The sequence below is a fragment of the Larimichthys crocea genome, chromosome XII (assembly GCF_000972845.2).
Source record: "Larimichthys crocea isolate SSNF chromosome XII, L_crocea_2.0, whole genome shotgun sequence".
NCBI lineage: Eukaryota > Metazoa > Chordata > Actinopteri > Sciaenidae > Larimichthys > Larimichthys crocea.
This window is the reverse complement of record NC_040022.1, coordinates 4,026,669-4,041,010: the sequence shown is the minus strand read 5'-3', so window position 1 is coordinate 4,041,010 and position 14,342 is coordinate 4,026,669. Positions and strand designations below refer to the sequence as shown.

The 14,342-nt window shown below is 40.7% G+C and overlaps 1 protein-coding gene across 4 annotated transcripts in view; it reads right to left on the bottom strand.

The window, feature by feature from the left end:
* The window catches only part of igf2bp1 (insulin-like growth factor 2 mRNA binding protein 1), a 55,223-nt gene that overhangs the window by 14,176 nt on the left and 26,705 nt on the right, over positions 1-14,342 (bottom strand). For all 4 annotated transcript variants that reach the window (XM_027285363.1, XM_027285365.1, XM_027285366.1 and 1 more), the window contains one exon: positions 2,452-2,500. In XM_027285363.1, the coding sequence (XP_027141164.1) occupies positions 2,452-2,500 (49 nt within the window). The remainder of the gene's footprint in view (positions 1-2,451; positions 2,501-14,342) is intronic.

Below are 14,342 nucleotides of genomic sequence, written 5' to 3'. Positions count from 1 at the left end.
AAACTTTGTGATGTGGTTTGGTTTAAATACTAAAATCACAATACCTTACAATTGATATAAAAATGTTTAAATGTGTCTAAATTCAGTCAAAAAACGCAAGAAAACAGGTGATACGATCTGTGACATGATTTTACGATGCAAAGTGAACTGAAGTTAGAAAGACTAAAAGTAAAACATTTATGCGCCGCAAATATATTATTTAAAGGTCCTTTTTAGAACTAGTCTTCCTTGAAATAACAGATTTTAAATCGTGTTGATGCTACATTGACGTGTAATCAGGTAAATGTAATCCGTACATCCGTTTCTGGGCTACATAACTTTCTGCTCCGGGTATGATCAACACTTTCTGGCACTAAGTCACACACAACCAACTATTTAACTGATTCTGGTGTGACAGAGTGAGAAGCCACCAGACAAGAGTAAATCTGGGACTGACTTGTCGTCGTTGGTGAGAGCTTGGTGAGATAAAAGGCTGAAAGACAGACACCAAAATGGGCTTCTTACTGTTGGACTAGTCAGTAATATTAGCTGGCTGCTATGTCTTTTCACTTGCTTGATGTTTGGCAACAAATACACATGCACAGCTGTCCTTAGTGGTACTCACACTCTGAAAATAAATTGCAAAAATATGCAATGTTGCTTTAAATTTCACCATCAAGTACTCTGAAGTAGTTAAATGACTTTGCTTCTGCAGTGCTGTGGTAATGGCTGTGCATAGTGCTGTATTATGTATGGCTGTATTGTGAGCACAGAGGGCATCAGATGTTCATGTTTTGTGAGGGAGTGGTTGGTCCACATGCACATCAATACCCCAATCAGCTTCTTGCGGATGTTAAATGTTACCTTACTTGGTATTAGACATCCAGCTGAAGTGACAACATAACTGCAGCAATTAGCGACCAACAGTCGATAGGTTAGAGCTTACAACAGTTAGCCCATAAGTTGATCAATACATGACTTTTAGTTAATGTCTGATTCTAATCGCCAGGCTCCCATTAGAATCATCTTTCAGCTGCAGCTCCAGCTCGAAGTCATTCTTTTACACACAAAGCAACAGATTGAATACATCCACACAGTCGGTACAGGGGTAAAAGTAAATATGACTCATAAACATTCAAACCTCCCAGTACCAGAGACACTGGACCAGATTCTCAGAGTGAAGGAGGCAGCGGGTGATCTATCTGAGCCAGTTCAGAGCAACATGACTGCCAAGGTTATCACTACTTTAACGGATGATTCATGAACATCTCACATCATCCTGACACTGATGCCGCTGCTTCATGCTGCGAGTCAGACCCAGTAAGGCCTTTATTGCTTCCTTCATTCCTCTCCCTCAACTTCACAAAGACAGATATTGACCATCATTTGAACATCTCAAGTCACACACTGAGATCTTGAGTGGGACTAAGACGCAAATAATAACTTTTTAAAAAATGGATGAACTACACATTCAAGCTGCTAAGAACATTTGGGGCTTCTGGGGGGATTTTGGAAGAAATTTTATGAGCTCCTACAACTACTGTCCTACCACGAAATAGTTGGGTAGAGAATGAAAAAAAGAGAGAAATAGAGAAGTGTTCAAACCCTGCTTCCTTTCTCACCTCCACAGCTGACTAAACACTGCAGGAAGTGGCTCTGAATGTCAGACTGGCCATTGCAGAGTTAATTAAAGTTAAAGAAATTGTCAGACAAACTCTTAATGCTACGTTGAAAATATATTCAAATACCTGACAAGCAGTTCTGACAAAGTATATTGGCTCCTTAATGCTCACTCAAAAATCACTTCAGTCCAAAAACAATACCCAAAATGGAATAGTCATTGTTCTGAAAACCTTTTGAATACATATATGAACCTGGTCTCTTCTTAGAGGTCATTCTTTTGGGGTTCACTACTGAAAAGTCTGAATTAATCTAAATGATACTACCACATTTGCAGAGGTAAAATGTTGATAAAAATGTAAGCTAATTGTTTTGTGGGACATTTGTTCTTGGTCAGTTTAGAAGTGTTTCAGGTAGGTTGTTTAAAGGGTACATGAATATTGTAATAATAATAATTATTGTTATTTTATTCTATTATTGTTGTTATTATTAATTATTATTATTATTATTATTCTTATTATTATTCTTATTATTATTATTATTACTACTACTACTACTACTACTACTACTACTAGTATCCTTGCTGTATATAGTTAAACTTGTAATGTTATTGCCTAAAATGCTCACTCATACTACCACAGCTTGTGACTGGATGGCTACAGAAAGATGATAAGTTGTTAGTTGTTAGCCTTACCGACTGTAGTCACAGACGCTAACATCCGTTTTTTGTTGGGTTTTTTAGGGTTTTTTTGTTGAAAGCAGCTAATTTCACAAAACATTAAACATACTATGCTGTAAGTGGTAGAAAATGTGATGTGGTGGGAAAAAAAATAAGAGGAAATAGGAACTAACCTCCCACTGCAGGTGAGGTGGAATGTTTCTGATCTGCAGTTTCCTGGTCCTGTGGAGAGAAAAAGAAGAAGAGGATATTAGCAAGTTGCCAAGTCTGTGCAGAGAAAGAGAAACATTTAGGACTCAGAAAGAACTAAAGCTTGTCACATGAAGAATGAAGAAAAACAGCATGTTAGTGGAGTAAGATGAGGAATGTGTGTGCACCGATGATAGGTCCAACTCTTTGCCGGTTGTGTTAAGCTGAGGGTACGCAGATGAAAGCAAGTGAAAGGAAGAAGAGGCTGCTGAATGATGCCAGAACGTGTCTTGAGAGACAAACAGGTGGAGATTTGAAGAGAGTCTGTTTATACGAACACTAAATCAACTCTATCTCCACACTCCATCCATTAATTCTTACACACAGGCCCTGTGTATGACACGGGGCGCTGAACACACGTCCAGCTATGTTTGACCCAGTCGCTTCCACTCACACAGTCAGCTGCATTACGCTGTGTCAAACGGGCTGGCATCATTAATATGGGTTGCTGAAATGTTGTTTTCACACCTCATGAAAAGATAAAAAATACAATCAGGTATGAGCTTCTTTGTCTGTTCAGAGTTGGACTGAACTGGGTAATCCATACTAGACCGGGGCTGTCTGAGATGGGGTTTGCCTTCTCTGATGAAGTCTCAGTCATGGGCATAGCCCAAACTCAGCCTTGTCATTTTGTGTAGGCGTGCAAGTGCAACTCGACACATGGCTATGTTCATTTGTTGCGTGACTGTAGTAAAAGCGCCATCTCTTTTACTTTTATTTCGATCATTGTATAAAGGGTTCAGCACATACCAGTAATGTCTTGACACGCTTCTTTGCGGGCCGATGCATGTCAGTGTGTCAGGATACAGCAATATCCTTTTCCCCCAGTGTCGATGCATGGCCATGCTCCAGAAAAGCAGCTGTACACTGGCTCCAGTGTGAGCTACAGGCGTTACTGAAGCCTTTTATTTTCTACTGAAACTAAACACTCCTTTTTACATCTCAGCACAAAGAAACACCTACTTGCATCAACAAAAACATAATTGTTGCCAACAAAAGACCATGGGCAAAAATAGTACCCCATATACTTACACCTACGACTTAAAATGAGTTTTATGGAATTCTAGCAAATAAATGTACATGCTTCACCATAAGACATCAGGTGAAGCCCAACCAGGCTTTGCTCCTCCATTCTGGTAGTGCCAACACTCACGGTTTCTCATTCTACACCAATGACTCAATGTTAACTTGGCTACTGGGATTTAAAACTCAATTTGAGGCCCAATGCTTCTTTGGAAACAAACCTTTTTCCATCTCAACTGCTCACAGATGGAGCAGTTGAGTATGAGCAAACAGGGTTGGGATTCTGTGTTTTTAATCATCGTGATGTGTTGCCCATGAGATCCTGCTATCCCTCCACCATCTGTACCACTATCTCTCTGAACCCAGATCAACTGCTAGAAACGTTTTGTTCTTGGCTGCTTTGCGAATTCCAATTCTGACATGACCACCGAAACATCTCTGCAGGTAGGTGGATGGGCAGGAGGGCCCCACGTTTTTCAGCAGGCTTTTCGTCTCTACTTCCCCAACGCCCCTCACCCTACATCCCCATCTGCTTTAGTCCACCATTGTGGGGCTTGAGCTCCAGTTGTTGGAGAAAACCACTGAATCAACAGCAAGCAGTGAGACAGCTTCCTGCTCAACCACCCACCCACGCAGTGGGGGAAGGATAGTCCACTGAATAGAGGGGTGGCAGTCATGTATGTGTGCAAGTGCGTCTTAAAACTGTATTTTTGCCAGTTAACATGCTCGTATCAGTTTTCATGTCCATGTGTGAGCAGGTTTGGTTATGCAGCTCCCTGTTATCACCATATCCATGCAGATGCATGTGTTTTCTTGGCTGCGTTTCACTGTTGCATATGGACGTCCACAACAACAACCCTCCTCCCCCTTAAGCATTCAATACATTAACAACACAAAGCCACGCTTAATTTTCTTGTGAGCTTGTTGGGTTTTGATTCCTGTGATCGCATGAGAACTGTCAGACTTGGATATTTTACAATGAAAATTTTTATAAATTGTGGTTTTTCAATCAGATTCTGTAGCTTTGCCCTGGTCAGTCCCAGTTTGGTCAATCAGGTTTAAATTGTTTAATCTCTGTAGTACAAATCTAAGTTATCTTAATGAAAGTATCATATATAAACAGAACCAGAACAACTTGCTTTTCATTTGTATCATAGCTCAAGTCCCACATATAAAAACGAACAGGGCATCTAGGTGATTCGTAAAAGGTTGCAGCTAAAGGATTCCTGAAAAATCAATGTGAATAATGTGTCCAGTTCTTGAAACACAAGACCAGTTTTCCATTTGTTGCATTTGCGCTGCACCTTTGACCCTCGCCCTTTTGGCTGAAGCTGCTCGCATTGAAATGTAGAAATGTGAACCAGTGCAGCGTTCCATCTTGACCACCCATTACCATCTTTAACCACTCCTTATCCAACCCCACACCCCACCCAACTGAGGATCAATGGCCCTAGACCCCAACAACAACCAACCCCCATCACCATCTCACATTCTAAACCCCACCCAAACCCCCAGGAGGCTCCAGCACACATGAATAGGCTTTTGTGCATCTGAAATACCTGACATCCCCCATTTAAAAAAATGGAAGAGCCCTTTGATCCTCGATCAATACTCTGCTATAATCACCAACTCCACCTCTCAACCTGCCAGACCTACATAAAAACAGGACTCTTTTACAGATGTCTAATTGCATAAGTTCTACCAAACACGTCAAAACCTTCATGACCCCCAACACACATACACAGACACAGTTCCACCTTATCAACACATCAACTCCCTATTATCCTCTCCAATACCCCGTCCACCCACCCACACGCATCCCAACCCCCATCAAGCCACCAACAGTGAACTTGTTTGACCCCTACCGCCACCGCCTGCCAACCCATGGCCTACCCCATTGGCTGAAACCATGGCAACAGGTCAGAAATGGGCGTGCAAAGAAGATGGATGGGCGGGCGGATGGACAACAAAACAACATGCTTCACATTAGCTTACGCGCTCACTCACTCATCAGTTATCTTTTTTTCATTTAAACCATCTAACATGGGAGTGACCTGCCTTATTAGACCCCCCACCCTCAGCTTGAGCCTAAAAATACAAACTACACAGTAAAAATTCTACAATTCTGAATTACCATCAAGAAATCAACGCAACATCATTAACCTCAAGTGTATTCGTATATAATGCCTTAATGTTGACTATCAATATGTTGTATCAAGTCATATTACAACATGGATTAATAGAATTAGAAATGAATAATGTAAAATAAAATTGCACCAGCAAAACAAGAAAGAATTCTGCTCCAAGAGCCCCAACCCTGACACATTGTTGATATGCAAAGATGGAAACACATTGTCAATAGAGCTTGAAAATGTCTTAAGTCGAACGTAAAAACTGGAGCTGTTGAGGTTCCCTCAGCTGTGAAGGCATTAAATCCATGCTCAGCACCAGCCTCCAGCAGAACAAAGGACCGAAGAGAAAGAGCAGAAGAAAGAAAAGAAGCCAAGAGAATGAAAAGAGTGTGGTCCTCAAGGAGGAGGTGGAGGACAGGAAAGAAAGGCTTTGCTTCTAGGGAGGGTCAAAGGCCATGGGTTAGAGCCCTTTGGACCAGAGAGAAGGGGCCCCGGGACCACAGCGAGGCATGTCAGTGTGTGTGAGGGCAGTCTCCTCACATTTTCATAGCAATGAAATACAACAATACAATATGTAAAACATATCAGTACGATCATTTCATGATATCAGCATCACCTTCCTTTCAGATCTTTATGAAGGTAAATGCTTCCTTTAACATCTACACCTGAATTTAGTCCTGACCACATCAACAGGTTCCAGCTCACTCTTTTACCCAATGATCTGCACAGTGATACACACTCATTACGACAGTGACACAAGGATATGAAACTAATTGCTAATTCCACACTCGGTGCTGCTGAAAGACTAATTGCACCAGCAACTGTAACCGACACAAGACATCCAACAATCGAGAGCCTTGCCCTCCCAAATATTAATACCTGACAGCAACAATCAAAAGGGGTCGGCATGTTAACAGGGTCTTCACGCTGCATTTGATGCAGTTGATATTAGGGCTGTGCAATTAATCGAATTTTGATCATGATTTTGATTTTGTTGTCAAACGATCTCAAAAATCATATAATCGAGTTTAAACGATTTATTTTCCACTTTTCATTACACAATTTCTGAGAGAATTTCCGCTGACTCACAGGATAGCCCATACTCCCTCACGCAGCTGAAGAGTGAGGTGTGTCGTTTGGTGTTCAAAAACAACGAGTGAGATTGAAAGCAAATGAGAAGAAGCCGACGAGAAGCAGCAGCACACAATGTGCAAGATTTGCTACAAGGTAATAGCTGCTCCTCTTGGTAACACTACACATTTATTCAACCATCTCAAACAAAAGCACAAAGTCACTCACAACAAATTAATAAAGAAACAAAAAGACAAAGCCAGTGCCACAACCAGCAAGACGTCAACGCAAACTCAGTCATCGATCACAGACACATTGTTTAATGCGACTCTTTATCCGACAAGTTCGGAGAAGCACAAGACATTATGCTACGTTTACACATAGCCGGGTATGTTGAGAAACAAATATTTCCCTCCCTCCGTTTTCCAAAATAACATCGTGCACATAGCATCGTTTTCAAAAAAGTTTTCATTTACATCAACCCGCATAAATACGCCATCGAGCGCCATCATAACTACGCCAAGCCAATGGGCGGCTGCTTCCATGATCATCATCATAGCAAAAGGTAAACACTGGTCGCACTTTTGGTGCGTCAGCTGCCTAAAACTCGATTCGTTTTCAGAGGCAAATTCACCGTTTGCGTGTAAAAGATACAAACAAAGGGAAATGTCTCTTTTTTAAAATACCCGTGTACGTGTAAACGGGGGCCTAACAGCTGCCCTTGGATATTTCTTAGCTAAAGATATGCAACCCATTAATACAGTCGAGGGTGAGGGTTTGAAGATTGTAAGCTTATTGCTTATTGATGCTTATGCTTATTATTATATTTATTTTGTTCTATAAATATAGAGAATTTGCAGAGCAGCTGGATCCTTAGTTTATTTTGGATACATTTATGTTTTTCTATGCCTTAATTAATGTTCCATAAAGTATATTTATTTTATTGATTTAATGCTTTATACATTGCAAAACAGCTGTAAAGTACATATTTGTAGCCAAAATGTATTTTCAATTTGAATATTTTGCATAAAGCATCAATAACAAAGTGTTTTTTGAGAGGGAGAGAAATGCTGAATAAATGCATTGTGAAACTCAAAATTAATCTCTTGAATAATCATGATTTCAATATTGACCAAAATAATCATGATATTGATTATTTCCATAATCGAGCAGCCCTAGTATCCGGGTGGAACCAGTCAGCTCATAAAATCCAAAGTATGCTTCAACCAGTCAGGTGTTGATGAGGTCTTGTTTTGTTTTTCACACAGTTACTTTCACCACTTTGTGTCTGTGGCGCAACACCACAAATGCAGTCTTGTCTTGGATGAAATGTTATGCAACATAGTCCATTTAGGCATAATGAGCAAATTCCCAAGTACCACCAAAGAAATACTTAAAAAAGGTCCAAATACTAAGTCCATTTATCAGCCAGTAGGGTAAAGAGCTTACAGGGAAACATATTCAGATAGCAGCCAGAACGCCTAAAAAAGATTTTATAATATTTTCTATATAAAATGTGAGATATTACATGTAAAAACTTTTTTTGCTGATGTGATCAATTTACTTTCAGTTTTACATGTGAAATAATTCACATAATACAGACACATGTGCGTTTTAGACATTTTACATGTGAATTTAAGAATTATTAGAACATATATTAATTTGACATTCATGTGTAACAAATCAGCTATGTCCTGTGAAAATCATGTATCTATAAAAACAAAAACTACACTGTTTTCATAAGATTTCAGCCCATAAATGAACACCTAATTTTTCAGGTTATTTAAACATTTTAAAATCTCAACGGAAAGCAACAAAATCCATGTTTGCTTAGATTTATCATTGTCATAACTAATGGCAGTTAGAAGTGGAGTATTTCTTTCTGGCCGTGAATAGACCTTTGGTGACTTATTGATCATCATGTCGCTCACTATAAATACACAGTAAGGCACCAGCAACTGGTTCACTGGCTCTCCTATAAAGCTCTGCATCCATCCGCTCGGTGTCGTAAGCTTAATGAGTACAACGCTAACACGAAAGTTTCTGGGAAACGTGAAGTGTGTGTGTGTGTTACAGTATGGTTAGCAGTAGTGCTTGTTTTAAGCTGATTAAATCTGAGAGTCAGACAGAGACAGATTACGAGCTGAAAGGTCAATGAAAACTGTTCCCAGCAGACACACATTCATATAATAAACACACACACACAGAGTAACATGGGCATGAAGCCACACATAATGTGGTCCAAAATCTTCGATCAAATAAGACGATGAAATGGAGGGATAATGCGTGACTGTGACTGTGTGTGTGGTAGTATCTTACCACTCCCTGTGGGAATTTTCAAAGGCACAAAAAAGCAAGTTTGACGGATATGACTGACATCTTTTCCAGCCGAGCGTGTGCAACCCAGATGGCAGGTGTTGACTACTATTTCCAGGTGCTAAATCAGGTAAATATTCAGACATACTGATGAGACATATTTGGAAAGTCCTTAGTGTACAAGGGAAAGAAGGGACCCTGTGAAGCACTTTTGGGTTGCCTTTAGATATGAGACACGCTATATAAATAAATTTGCCGTGCCTTGCCTTATGCATCCATAATTGTCAAATAGGGTAAGAATCTGCTGCGTCAAAACAAACTCATAAAGAGGGCAACAAGAAGCCACACTGTGTTCTTCAGGTCTCCAGCAGATAACAGGCTGCACATTCAGTGAAACAGACCGTCAGGGTGATGCAGCTGGACGAGCCTGACTCCCTGACGCCGAGACAAACGCTCTCCCAGTAAAAAGGAGAAACAAAGTGTTCACAAACTGCTGCAACTGACGGCTACACAAGTGCTCATCGATACATCGCAAAGCCTTTTATCCACAGTTTCACTGCGCCGAGCATTAGTCATCGTCTGCTAGGGTCTCAAGTGACCTCACCAACAAGCAGCATAATAAACCACAGCGCTTCCGGTCCACGCTAAACAAATCAGCATAACAGACTCAATAAACAAAGTGAAAGGACGCTGCATAAATTCAAGGCTGTGCACAATTTCAAGGCGGCCCTCTTTGGTGAATGAAGACATTCTCTCTTCAAAGTTGCAAGTTTATTGTCCACGCACAACGTCATCAGTTAGTTAGTCTGGATCGATAGAAATGACCAAACAACACAATATCTGATCACTCAGGCTAATTTCATAGGCCGCCTGCACCACAAGAAACGTTCCAAATGCTCTTGGTTAGCTGATGCCAAACAATTCTGGTAATGTTTAGAAGAGGATAAGGTACCACAGTCCTCTTCCCCTGAGATGAAATGATTTAACTCAGAAGAATGAGAAGAATTTCCACCTCAAGTTAAAACACCACATATGAGCAGTCCAACATTTTGCAATTTGGGAAACTACACTGAGTCACTTCAATGAAATCACTGTCACGTCTCTGGAGCTAGAGCAGTTAAAAGAAACATGACTGGAACTGCTCAGGTTTCATCTGTCTAGAAACACAGTCCAGTATGACCATATCCTGCAAAACCCCCTACAACAACACAGCTTGCTCTCAAATGTCCCCTCGTACGAAGCAAACGCTGGCTGCAGGCTAAAGGAAGTACAGGGGGTTAATATTTTATAAGAGCTATAGCCAGCATAAAAATCACAGATGAATTTTTTATTGCTAATGGTGAGGAACGAGTGGGTTGAGGCAACCAAACAAAATCATCCAGCGTGCACACTTAACCTGGTTATCCTATCATCTAATCCCACCACCACCCCGACCCGTCTTCCCATCAGCTAAAACACCTTCAGAGCTCCACTCACTGACCACCATCACTGGTCTCTGCACTGCAGAGCTGCTAAATTAGATGCTGCTTGAATGAATATTGGTGCAGGGAGGAGAGAGTTGAAGTCAGGTAAAGAAAAAAAAAATCTCTGTTTGATTGTACTACAGGTGACACAGGTGCAGGACATATATCAATCATTGAGGTTTATTAAGTCACTTTTCATCAAGCTCACTTTTTATTATGTTACTCTCTAGGGTCCCCTCCTGAATACTCATAGTAGTTAAAAGGGAACATGTTTTCTTTTTAAATTGTCTTTATTCTTGTAAATTTCTGTTTTCCTAAATCCAAAATTCCCCCCAAAACAGAACAAATCGCACAAAGCCAAATGCCATGTAAAACTAAATAAATTGCAGGAGGGTGTTAAACAAGTAAGTGGTTGAACAAGTTATGAATTTATTTTAGATTTATGATCAGACTAAATTTGTCACATTTTTGAAAGAACACTAGATCCCTCGACCACAGCCAAAAGGATTCTCTACGTGCCATACAGGTCGAGAAATCGTTTAAAGTTTGATCTTCTGAAAACCATAGATGCACATCAATTATAATAAATGAATATTTTATTTTATTTCTATTATTTAGATGGAGGAACTCTGAGAAGACTTTAAATATTGTTTTGTTGTGGTGCAGAACCAGAACATGTGTTTACAATCTTCTGCAGTTACCGAGTACATTTTGGACTGCAGGCGATGCAGTAACATGAAATGTTAATATATTTAACTGTAAACAAAATTAGCTTTTATTGACCATAATTAGGGCCTGGTTCCAAAATGAAATGGGTTTACTTGCATTGAGTTCTTTTTCATGATTCACTTTCATTTTGACAATATTAGTCCCAGTAATTGAGTTGATAATTTAATATATTTGGGATATGAATTCATTAACCTTTAATGGTGTGTGCAGGATTGCTTCATATACAGGATTCTAGTGGTGATTTAGGAAAATTTGGGTTGCTCGTTTTAGCTGCAGAACAGATGGGATGAGTTGTATCTTTCAGATATATAATTAATAGTGGAAATTATATTTTTAAAGCACAGAGAAAATGTAGAATCCAGTCTGGGTTGGGAGAAAAGGTGATTATTATGAACAGGAGTTATAAATCTGTGGTGCCAAATTTTGTGCAGAACCATGCCAGGATTTTTGTGCCAGGGGGGCAGCTTAGAGAGAGGATTTGGCTACATTTGAGGGAGATTGATCCAATACATTATTTTCTGTATATTTGACATTACATTTTCTTTTTACTTTTATATGAACACATGATTTAAAAGGTGTCCATCATCATTACTCTCAAACAGCTTATTGTTCTGAATTCTTGTTCTGCCAAGAATTTTATTTGCAGAGTGTAAACTCTCTTCTCTCTCATTTCGGCTCTCGTCCAATGTTGCCCATCTTCCCACCCTTTTCTGCAGCTCTCCTTTTTTTCCCTCTCTTTCTTCTATCCCTTCCTCTCCTGGAATTTTTTCCTCCAAGCCTTCCCCTGGTGCTGAAGGCTGGAGGGAAAATTCCAGTGGATGTAACACTGTATGAGGGCTTTAAATAGACGGTACAGGCAGGAGGAGGGAAGAAGGGAGAGAGGGAGGGAGGGAGGAGAAAGAGGAGGTTGTGGGATCAGAGCTGAGGGAGAAGAGAGGAAGAGGAGGAAGTTCAAGGAGGAGGCAGGGATGCTGCGACTGGATGCTGGTCAGTCGGTGAAAGAGAGTGCGTACTACAGGCTGTAAATATGTGGAGAAGACAGCAAGGCAGGAGAGCTAGTGTGTTTTTAAAAAAGAGACAGAACTGCTGCACTCATGTCTGACAGCTGATGTCAAGAGTAAAGTGTAGTCACGACATCCCAGATGGAGATGCAGGCTGGATGGACAGGTTTTGTTGAAAGAGTGAGGAGAGATGCTCATTTCACACCTCTGGGTGACCCTTACGAACAGTACCAATCCCTGAAATCCCATTGATATGCGCTCCACTTCCTTTGTGACAAATATAAGACAAATGTAATGTACCCGGGTGCCACGCTGATCAGAGCTCTGCTACATCTCTCAGACGGCCATTTCTGAAAGCGTTCAGCTTGTGCACAACATCACCTATACATCACAATTATTATTAGAACTAATGACGCTTAATGTGTTACAACCTGGAATCTTACACAGAGTAACAGAAGGAGACACACACAGCCCCCTATCATCGCTGTCATCACTCTCTGATTGGCTCAGATTTATAGAGGAAAGGTCATCTCACTCACTTGCTGCAGTCTCATTGGCCCACTGCACCCTACTTAAGGATCAGTCTTGTCCAATCAGAATTTAATAATGATGCCAGCATGAGCATTGTGGAGGGGTCTCACAGCTCTGATGCTATCTGCAAAGGCACAATGCAATATTTACCTATGTGTGAGAGAGAATTCTGAATATCTTTTCTGTTTTCTGGACTTCCTACAGTCAATAAGAAATAAGAATCTCATGTTATGTAAGCTTATGTAAGCTTCAAAACTATCTCATATCTATAGTCTCTTGTAAATCTACTTATTACACAGTCCAGTAACTGGCCCACCTTACATCCCTCATGTACGCACTAATTTTGGCAGAACTGGTTTCAGGTACTTTGGAGTTAATTCCATCTAAAGAAAGAAATAAAAAGCAAACTGACCTCAAACTTGAGATCTGCATTCCCTTTGGAGATTTAAGGTTTATTATCTGATGTTTTTTCTTGTGATTCTTGTAACTGAATCTGCAGATTATGTTTTGTTAATATGTCTTGCTCTCAGGTCTCTCCTGGAAGAGAGATCTTAATCTGAATGAGGCTGTCTGATTAAATAAAGATTAAATAAAATAAAACAACTTATTTTTACTGCATGCCCCCTTTATGAAAAAAAAAAGAAAAGAAACATCTGTTCAGCCTAAACAGTCACAATATGTACATACTGTGATTATTTCTAACAGAATTTTATTATAATGGTAATTATTAGAATTGATGCTCCTACCACGGTATACATAGAAGTGTTATAAATACGCACACGCCTAGAAACGCATATAAACACATACGTGCGTAAAGTCTCTTGCTGTGTGCTCCTCCTTAAATGACACTTGAACACACGTTCATCGTCCTGCTGTCCAAAAGAAGAGTGTTTAATTTAACGTGGGGTGGGCGACGTGTTGGAGAGGGAGGCCTCTGTTCTGGAATTCATTTAGAGTAAAAGAGAGGGCGGGTAGGGGGGTGCAACAGTCCGGGCCAAAGTTCAGGCTCTGTTCTCCACACTGACTCCATTTTGGAGAGGCGACGAGCTCCATTTTGAGGAGAAACTGACTCAGCCTCGGCCGTTGTGTAATTACACCCGTTTTACGGTTTCACACGCTGATTAATGCACGGAATCAAGTCGCGGCTCATGCTGTGACGTTTTAACCGAGCCTGTGACTCGGGTCGTGGTCCGCTGGACCAGCTCCGAGCTGGTTTCGAACCCTCGGTTTACAGGAAGTTCACTTAAATGTCACTTAGAAGACACGGGTTATGTGATTTATTGTGGACCGTACATCTCCGCCGGTTGGAGCCTGTTAACTGAGATGAGCTGGTGAAGCACTCAACACCTCCACCAGCTCCACCAGCTCTTCCCTCAGCTGTGCTGCCTGCTCCCCTCACTCCCTCCCTCCCGCTCCACTCGCCATTTTGTGATGCCTATAGCCATTTCACGTTACGGGCACGGTGCTGGGCGGCGGTACAATGAGTCTATGTGGTTTTCTTTAATGAACGGAACTTATAGAAACTGAAAAACGGCTTCTTGTACAGTAG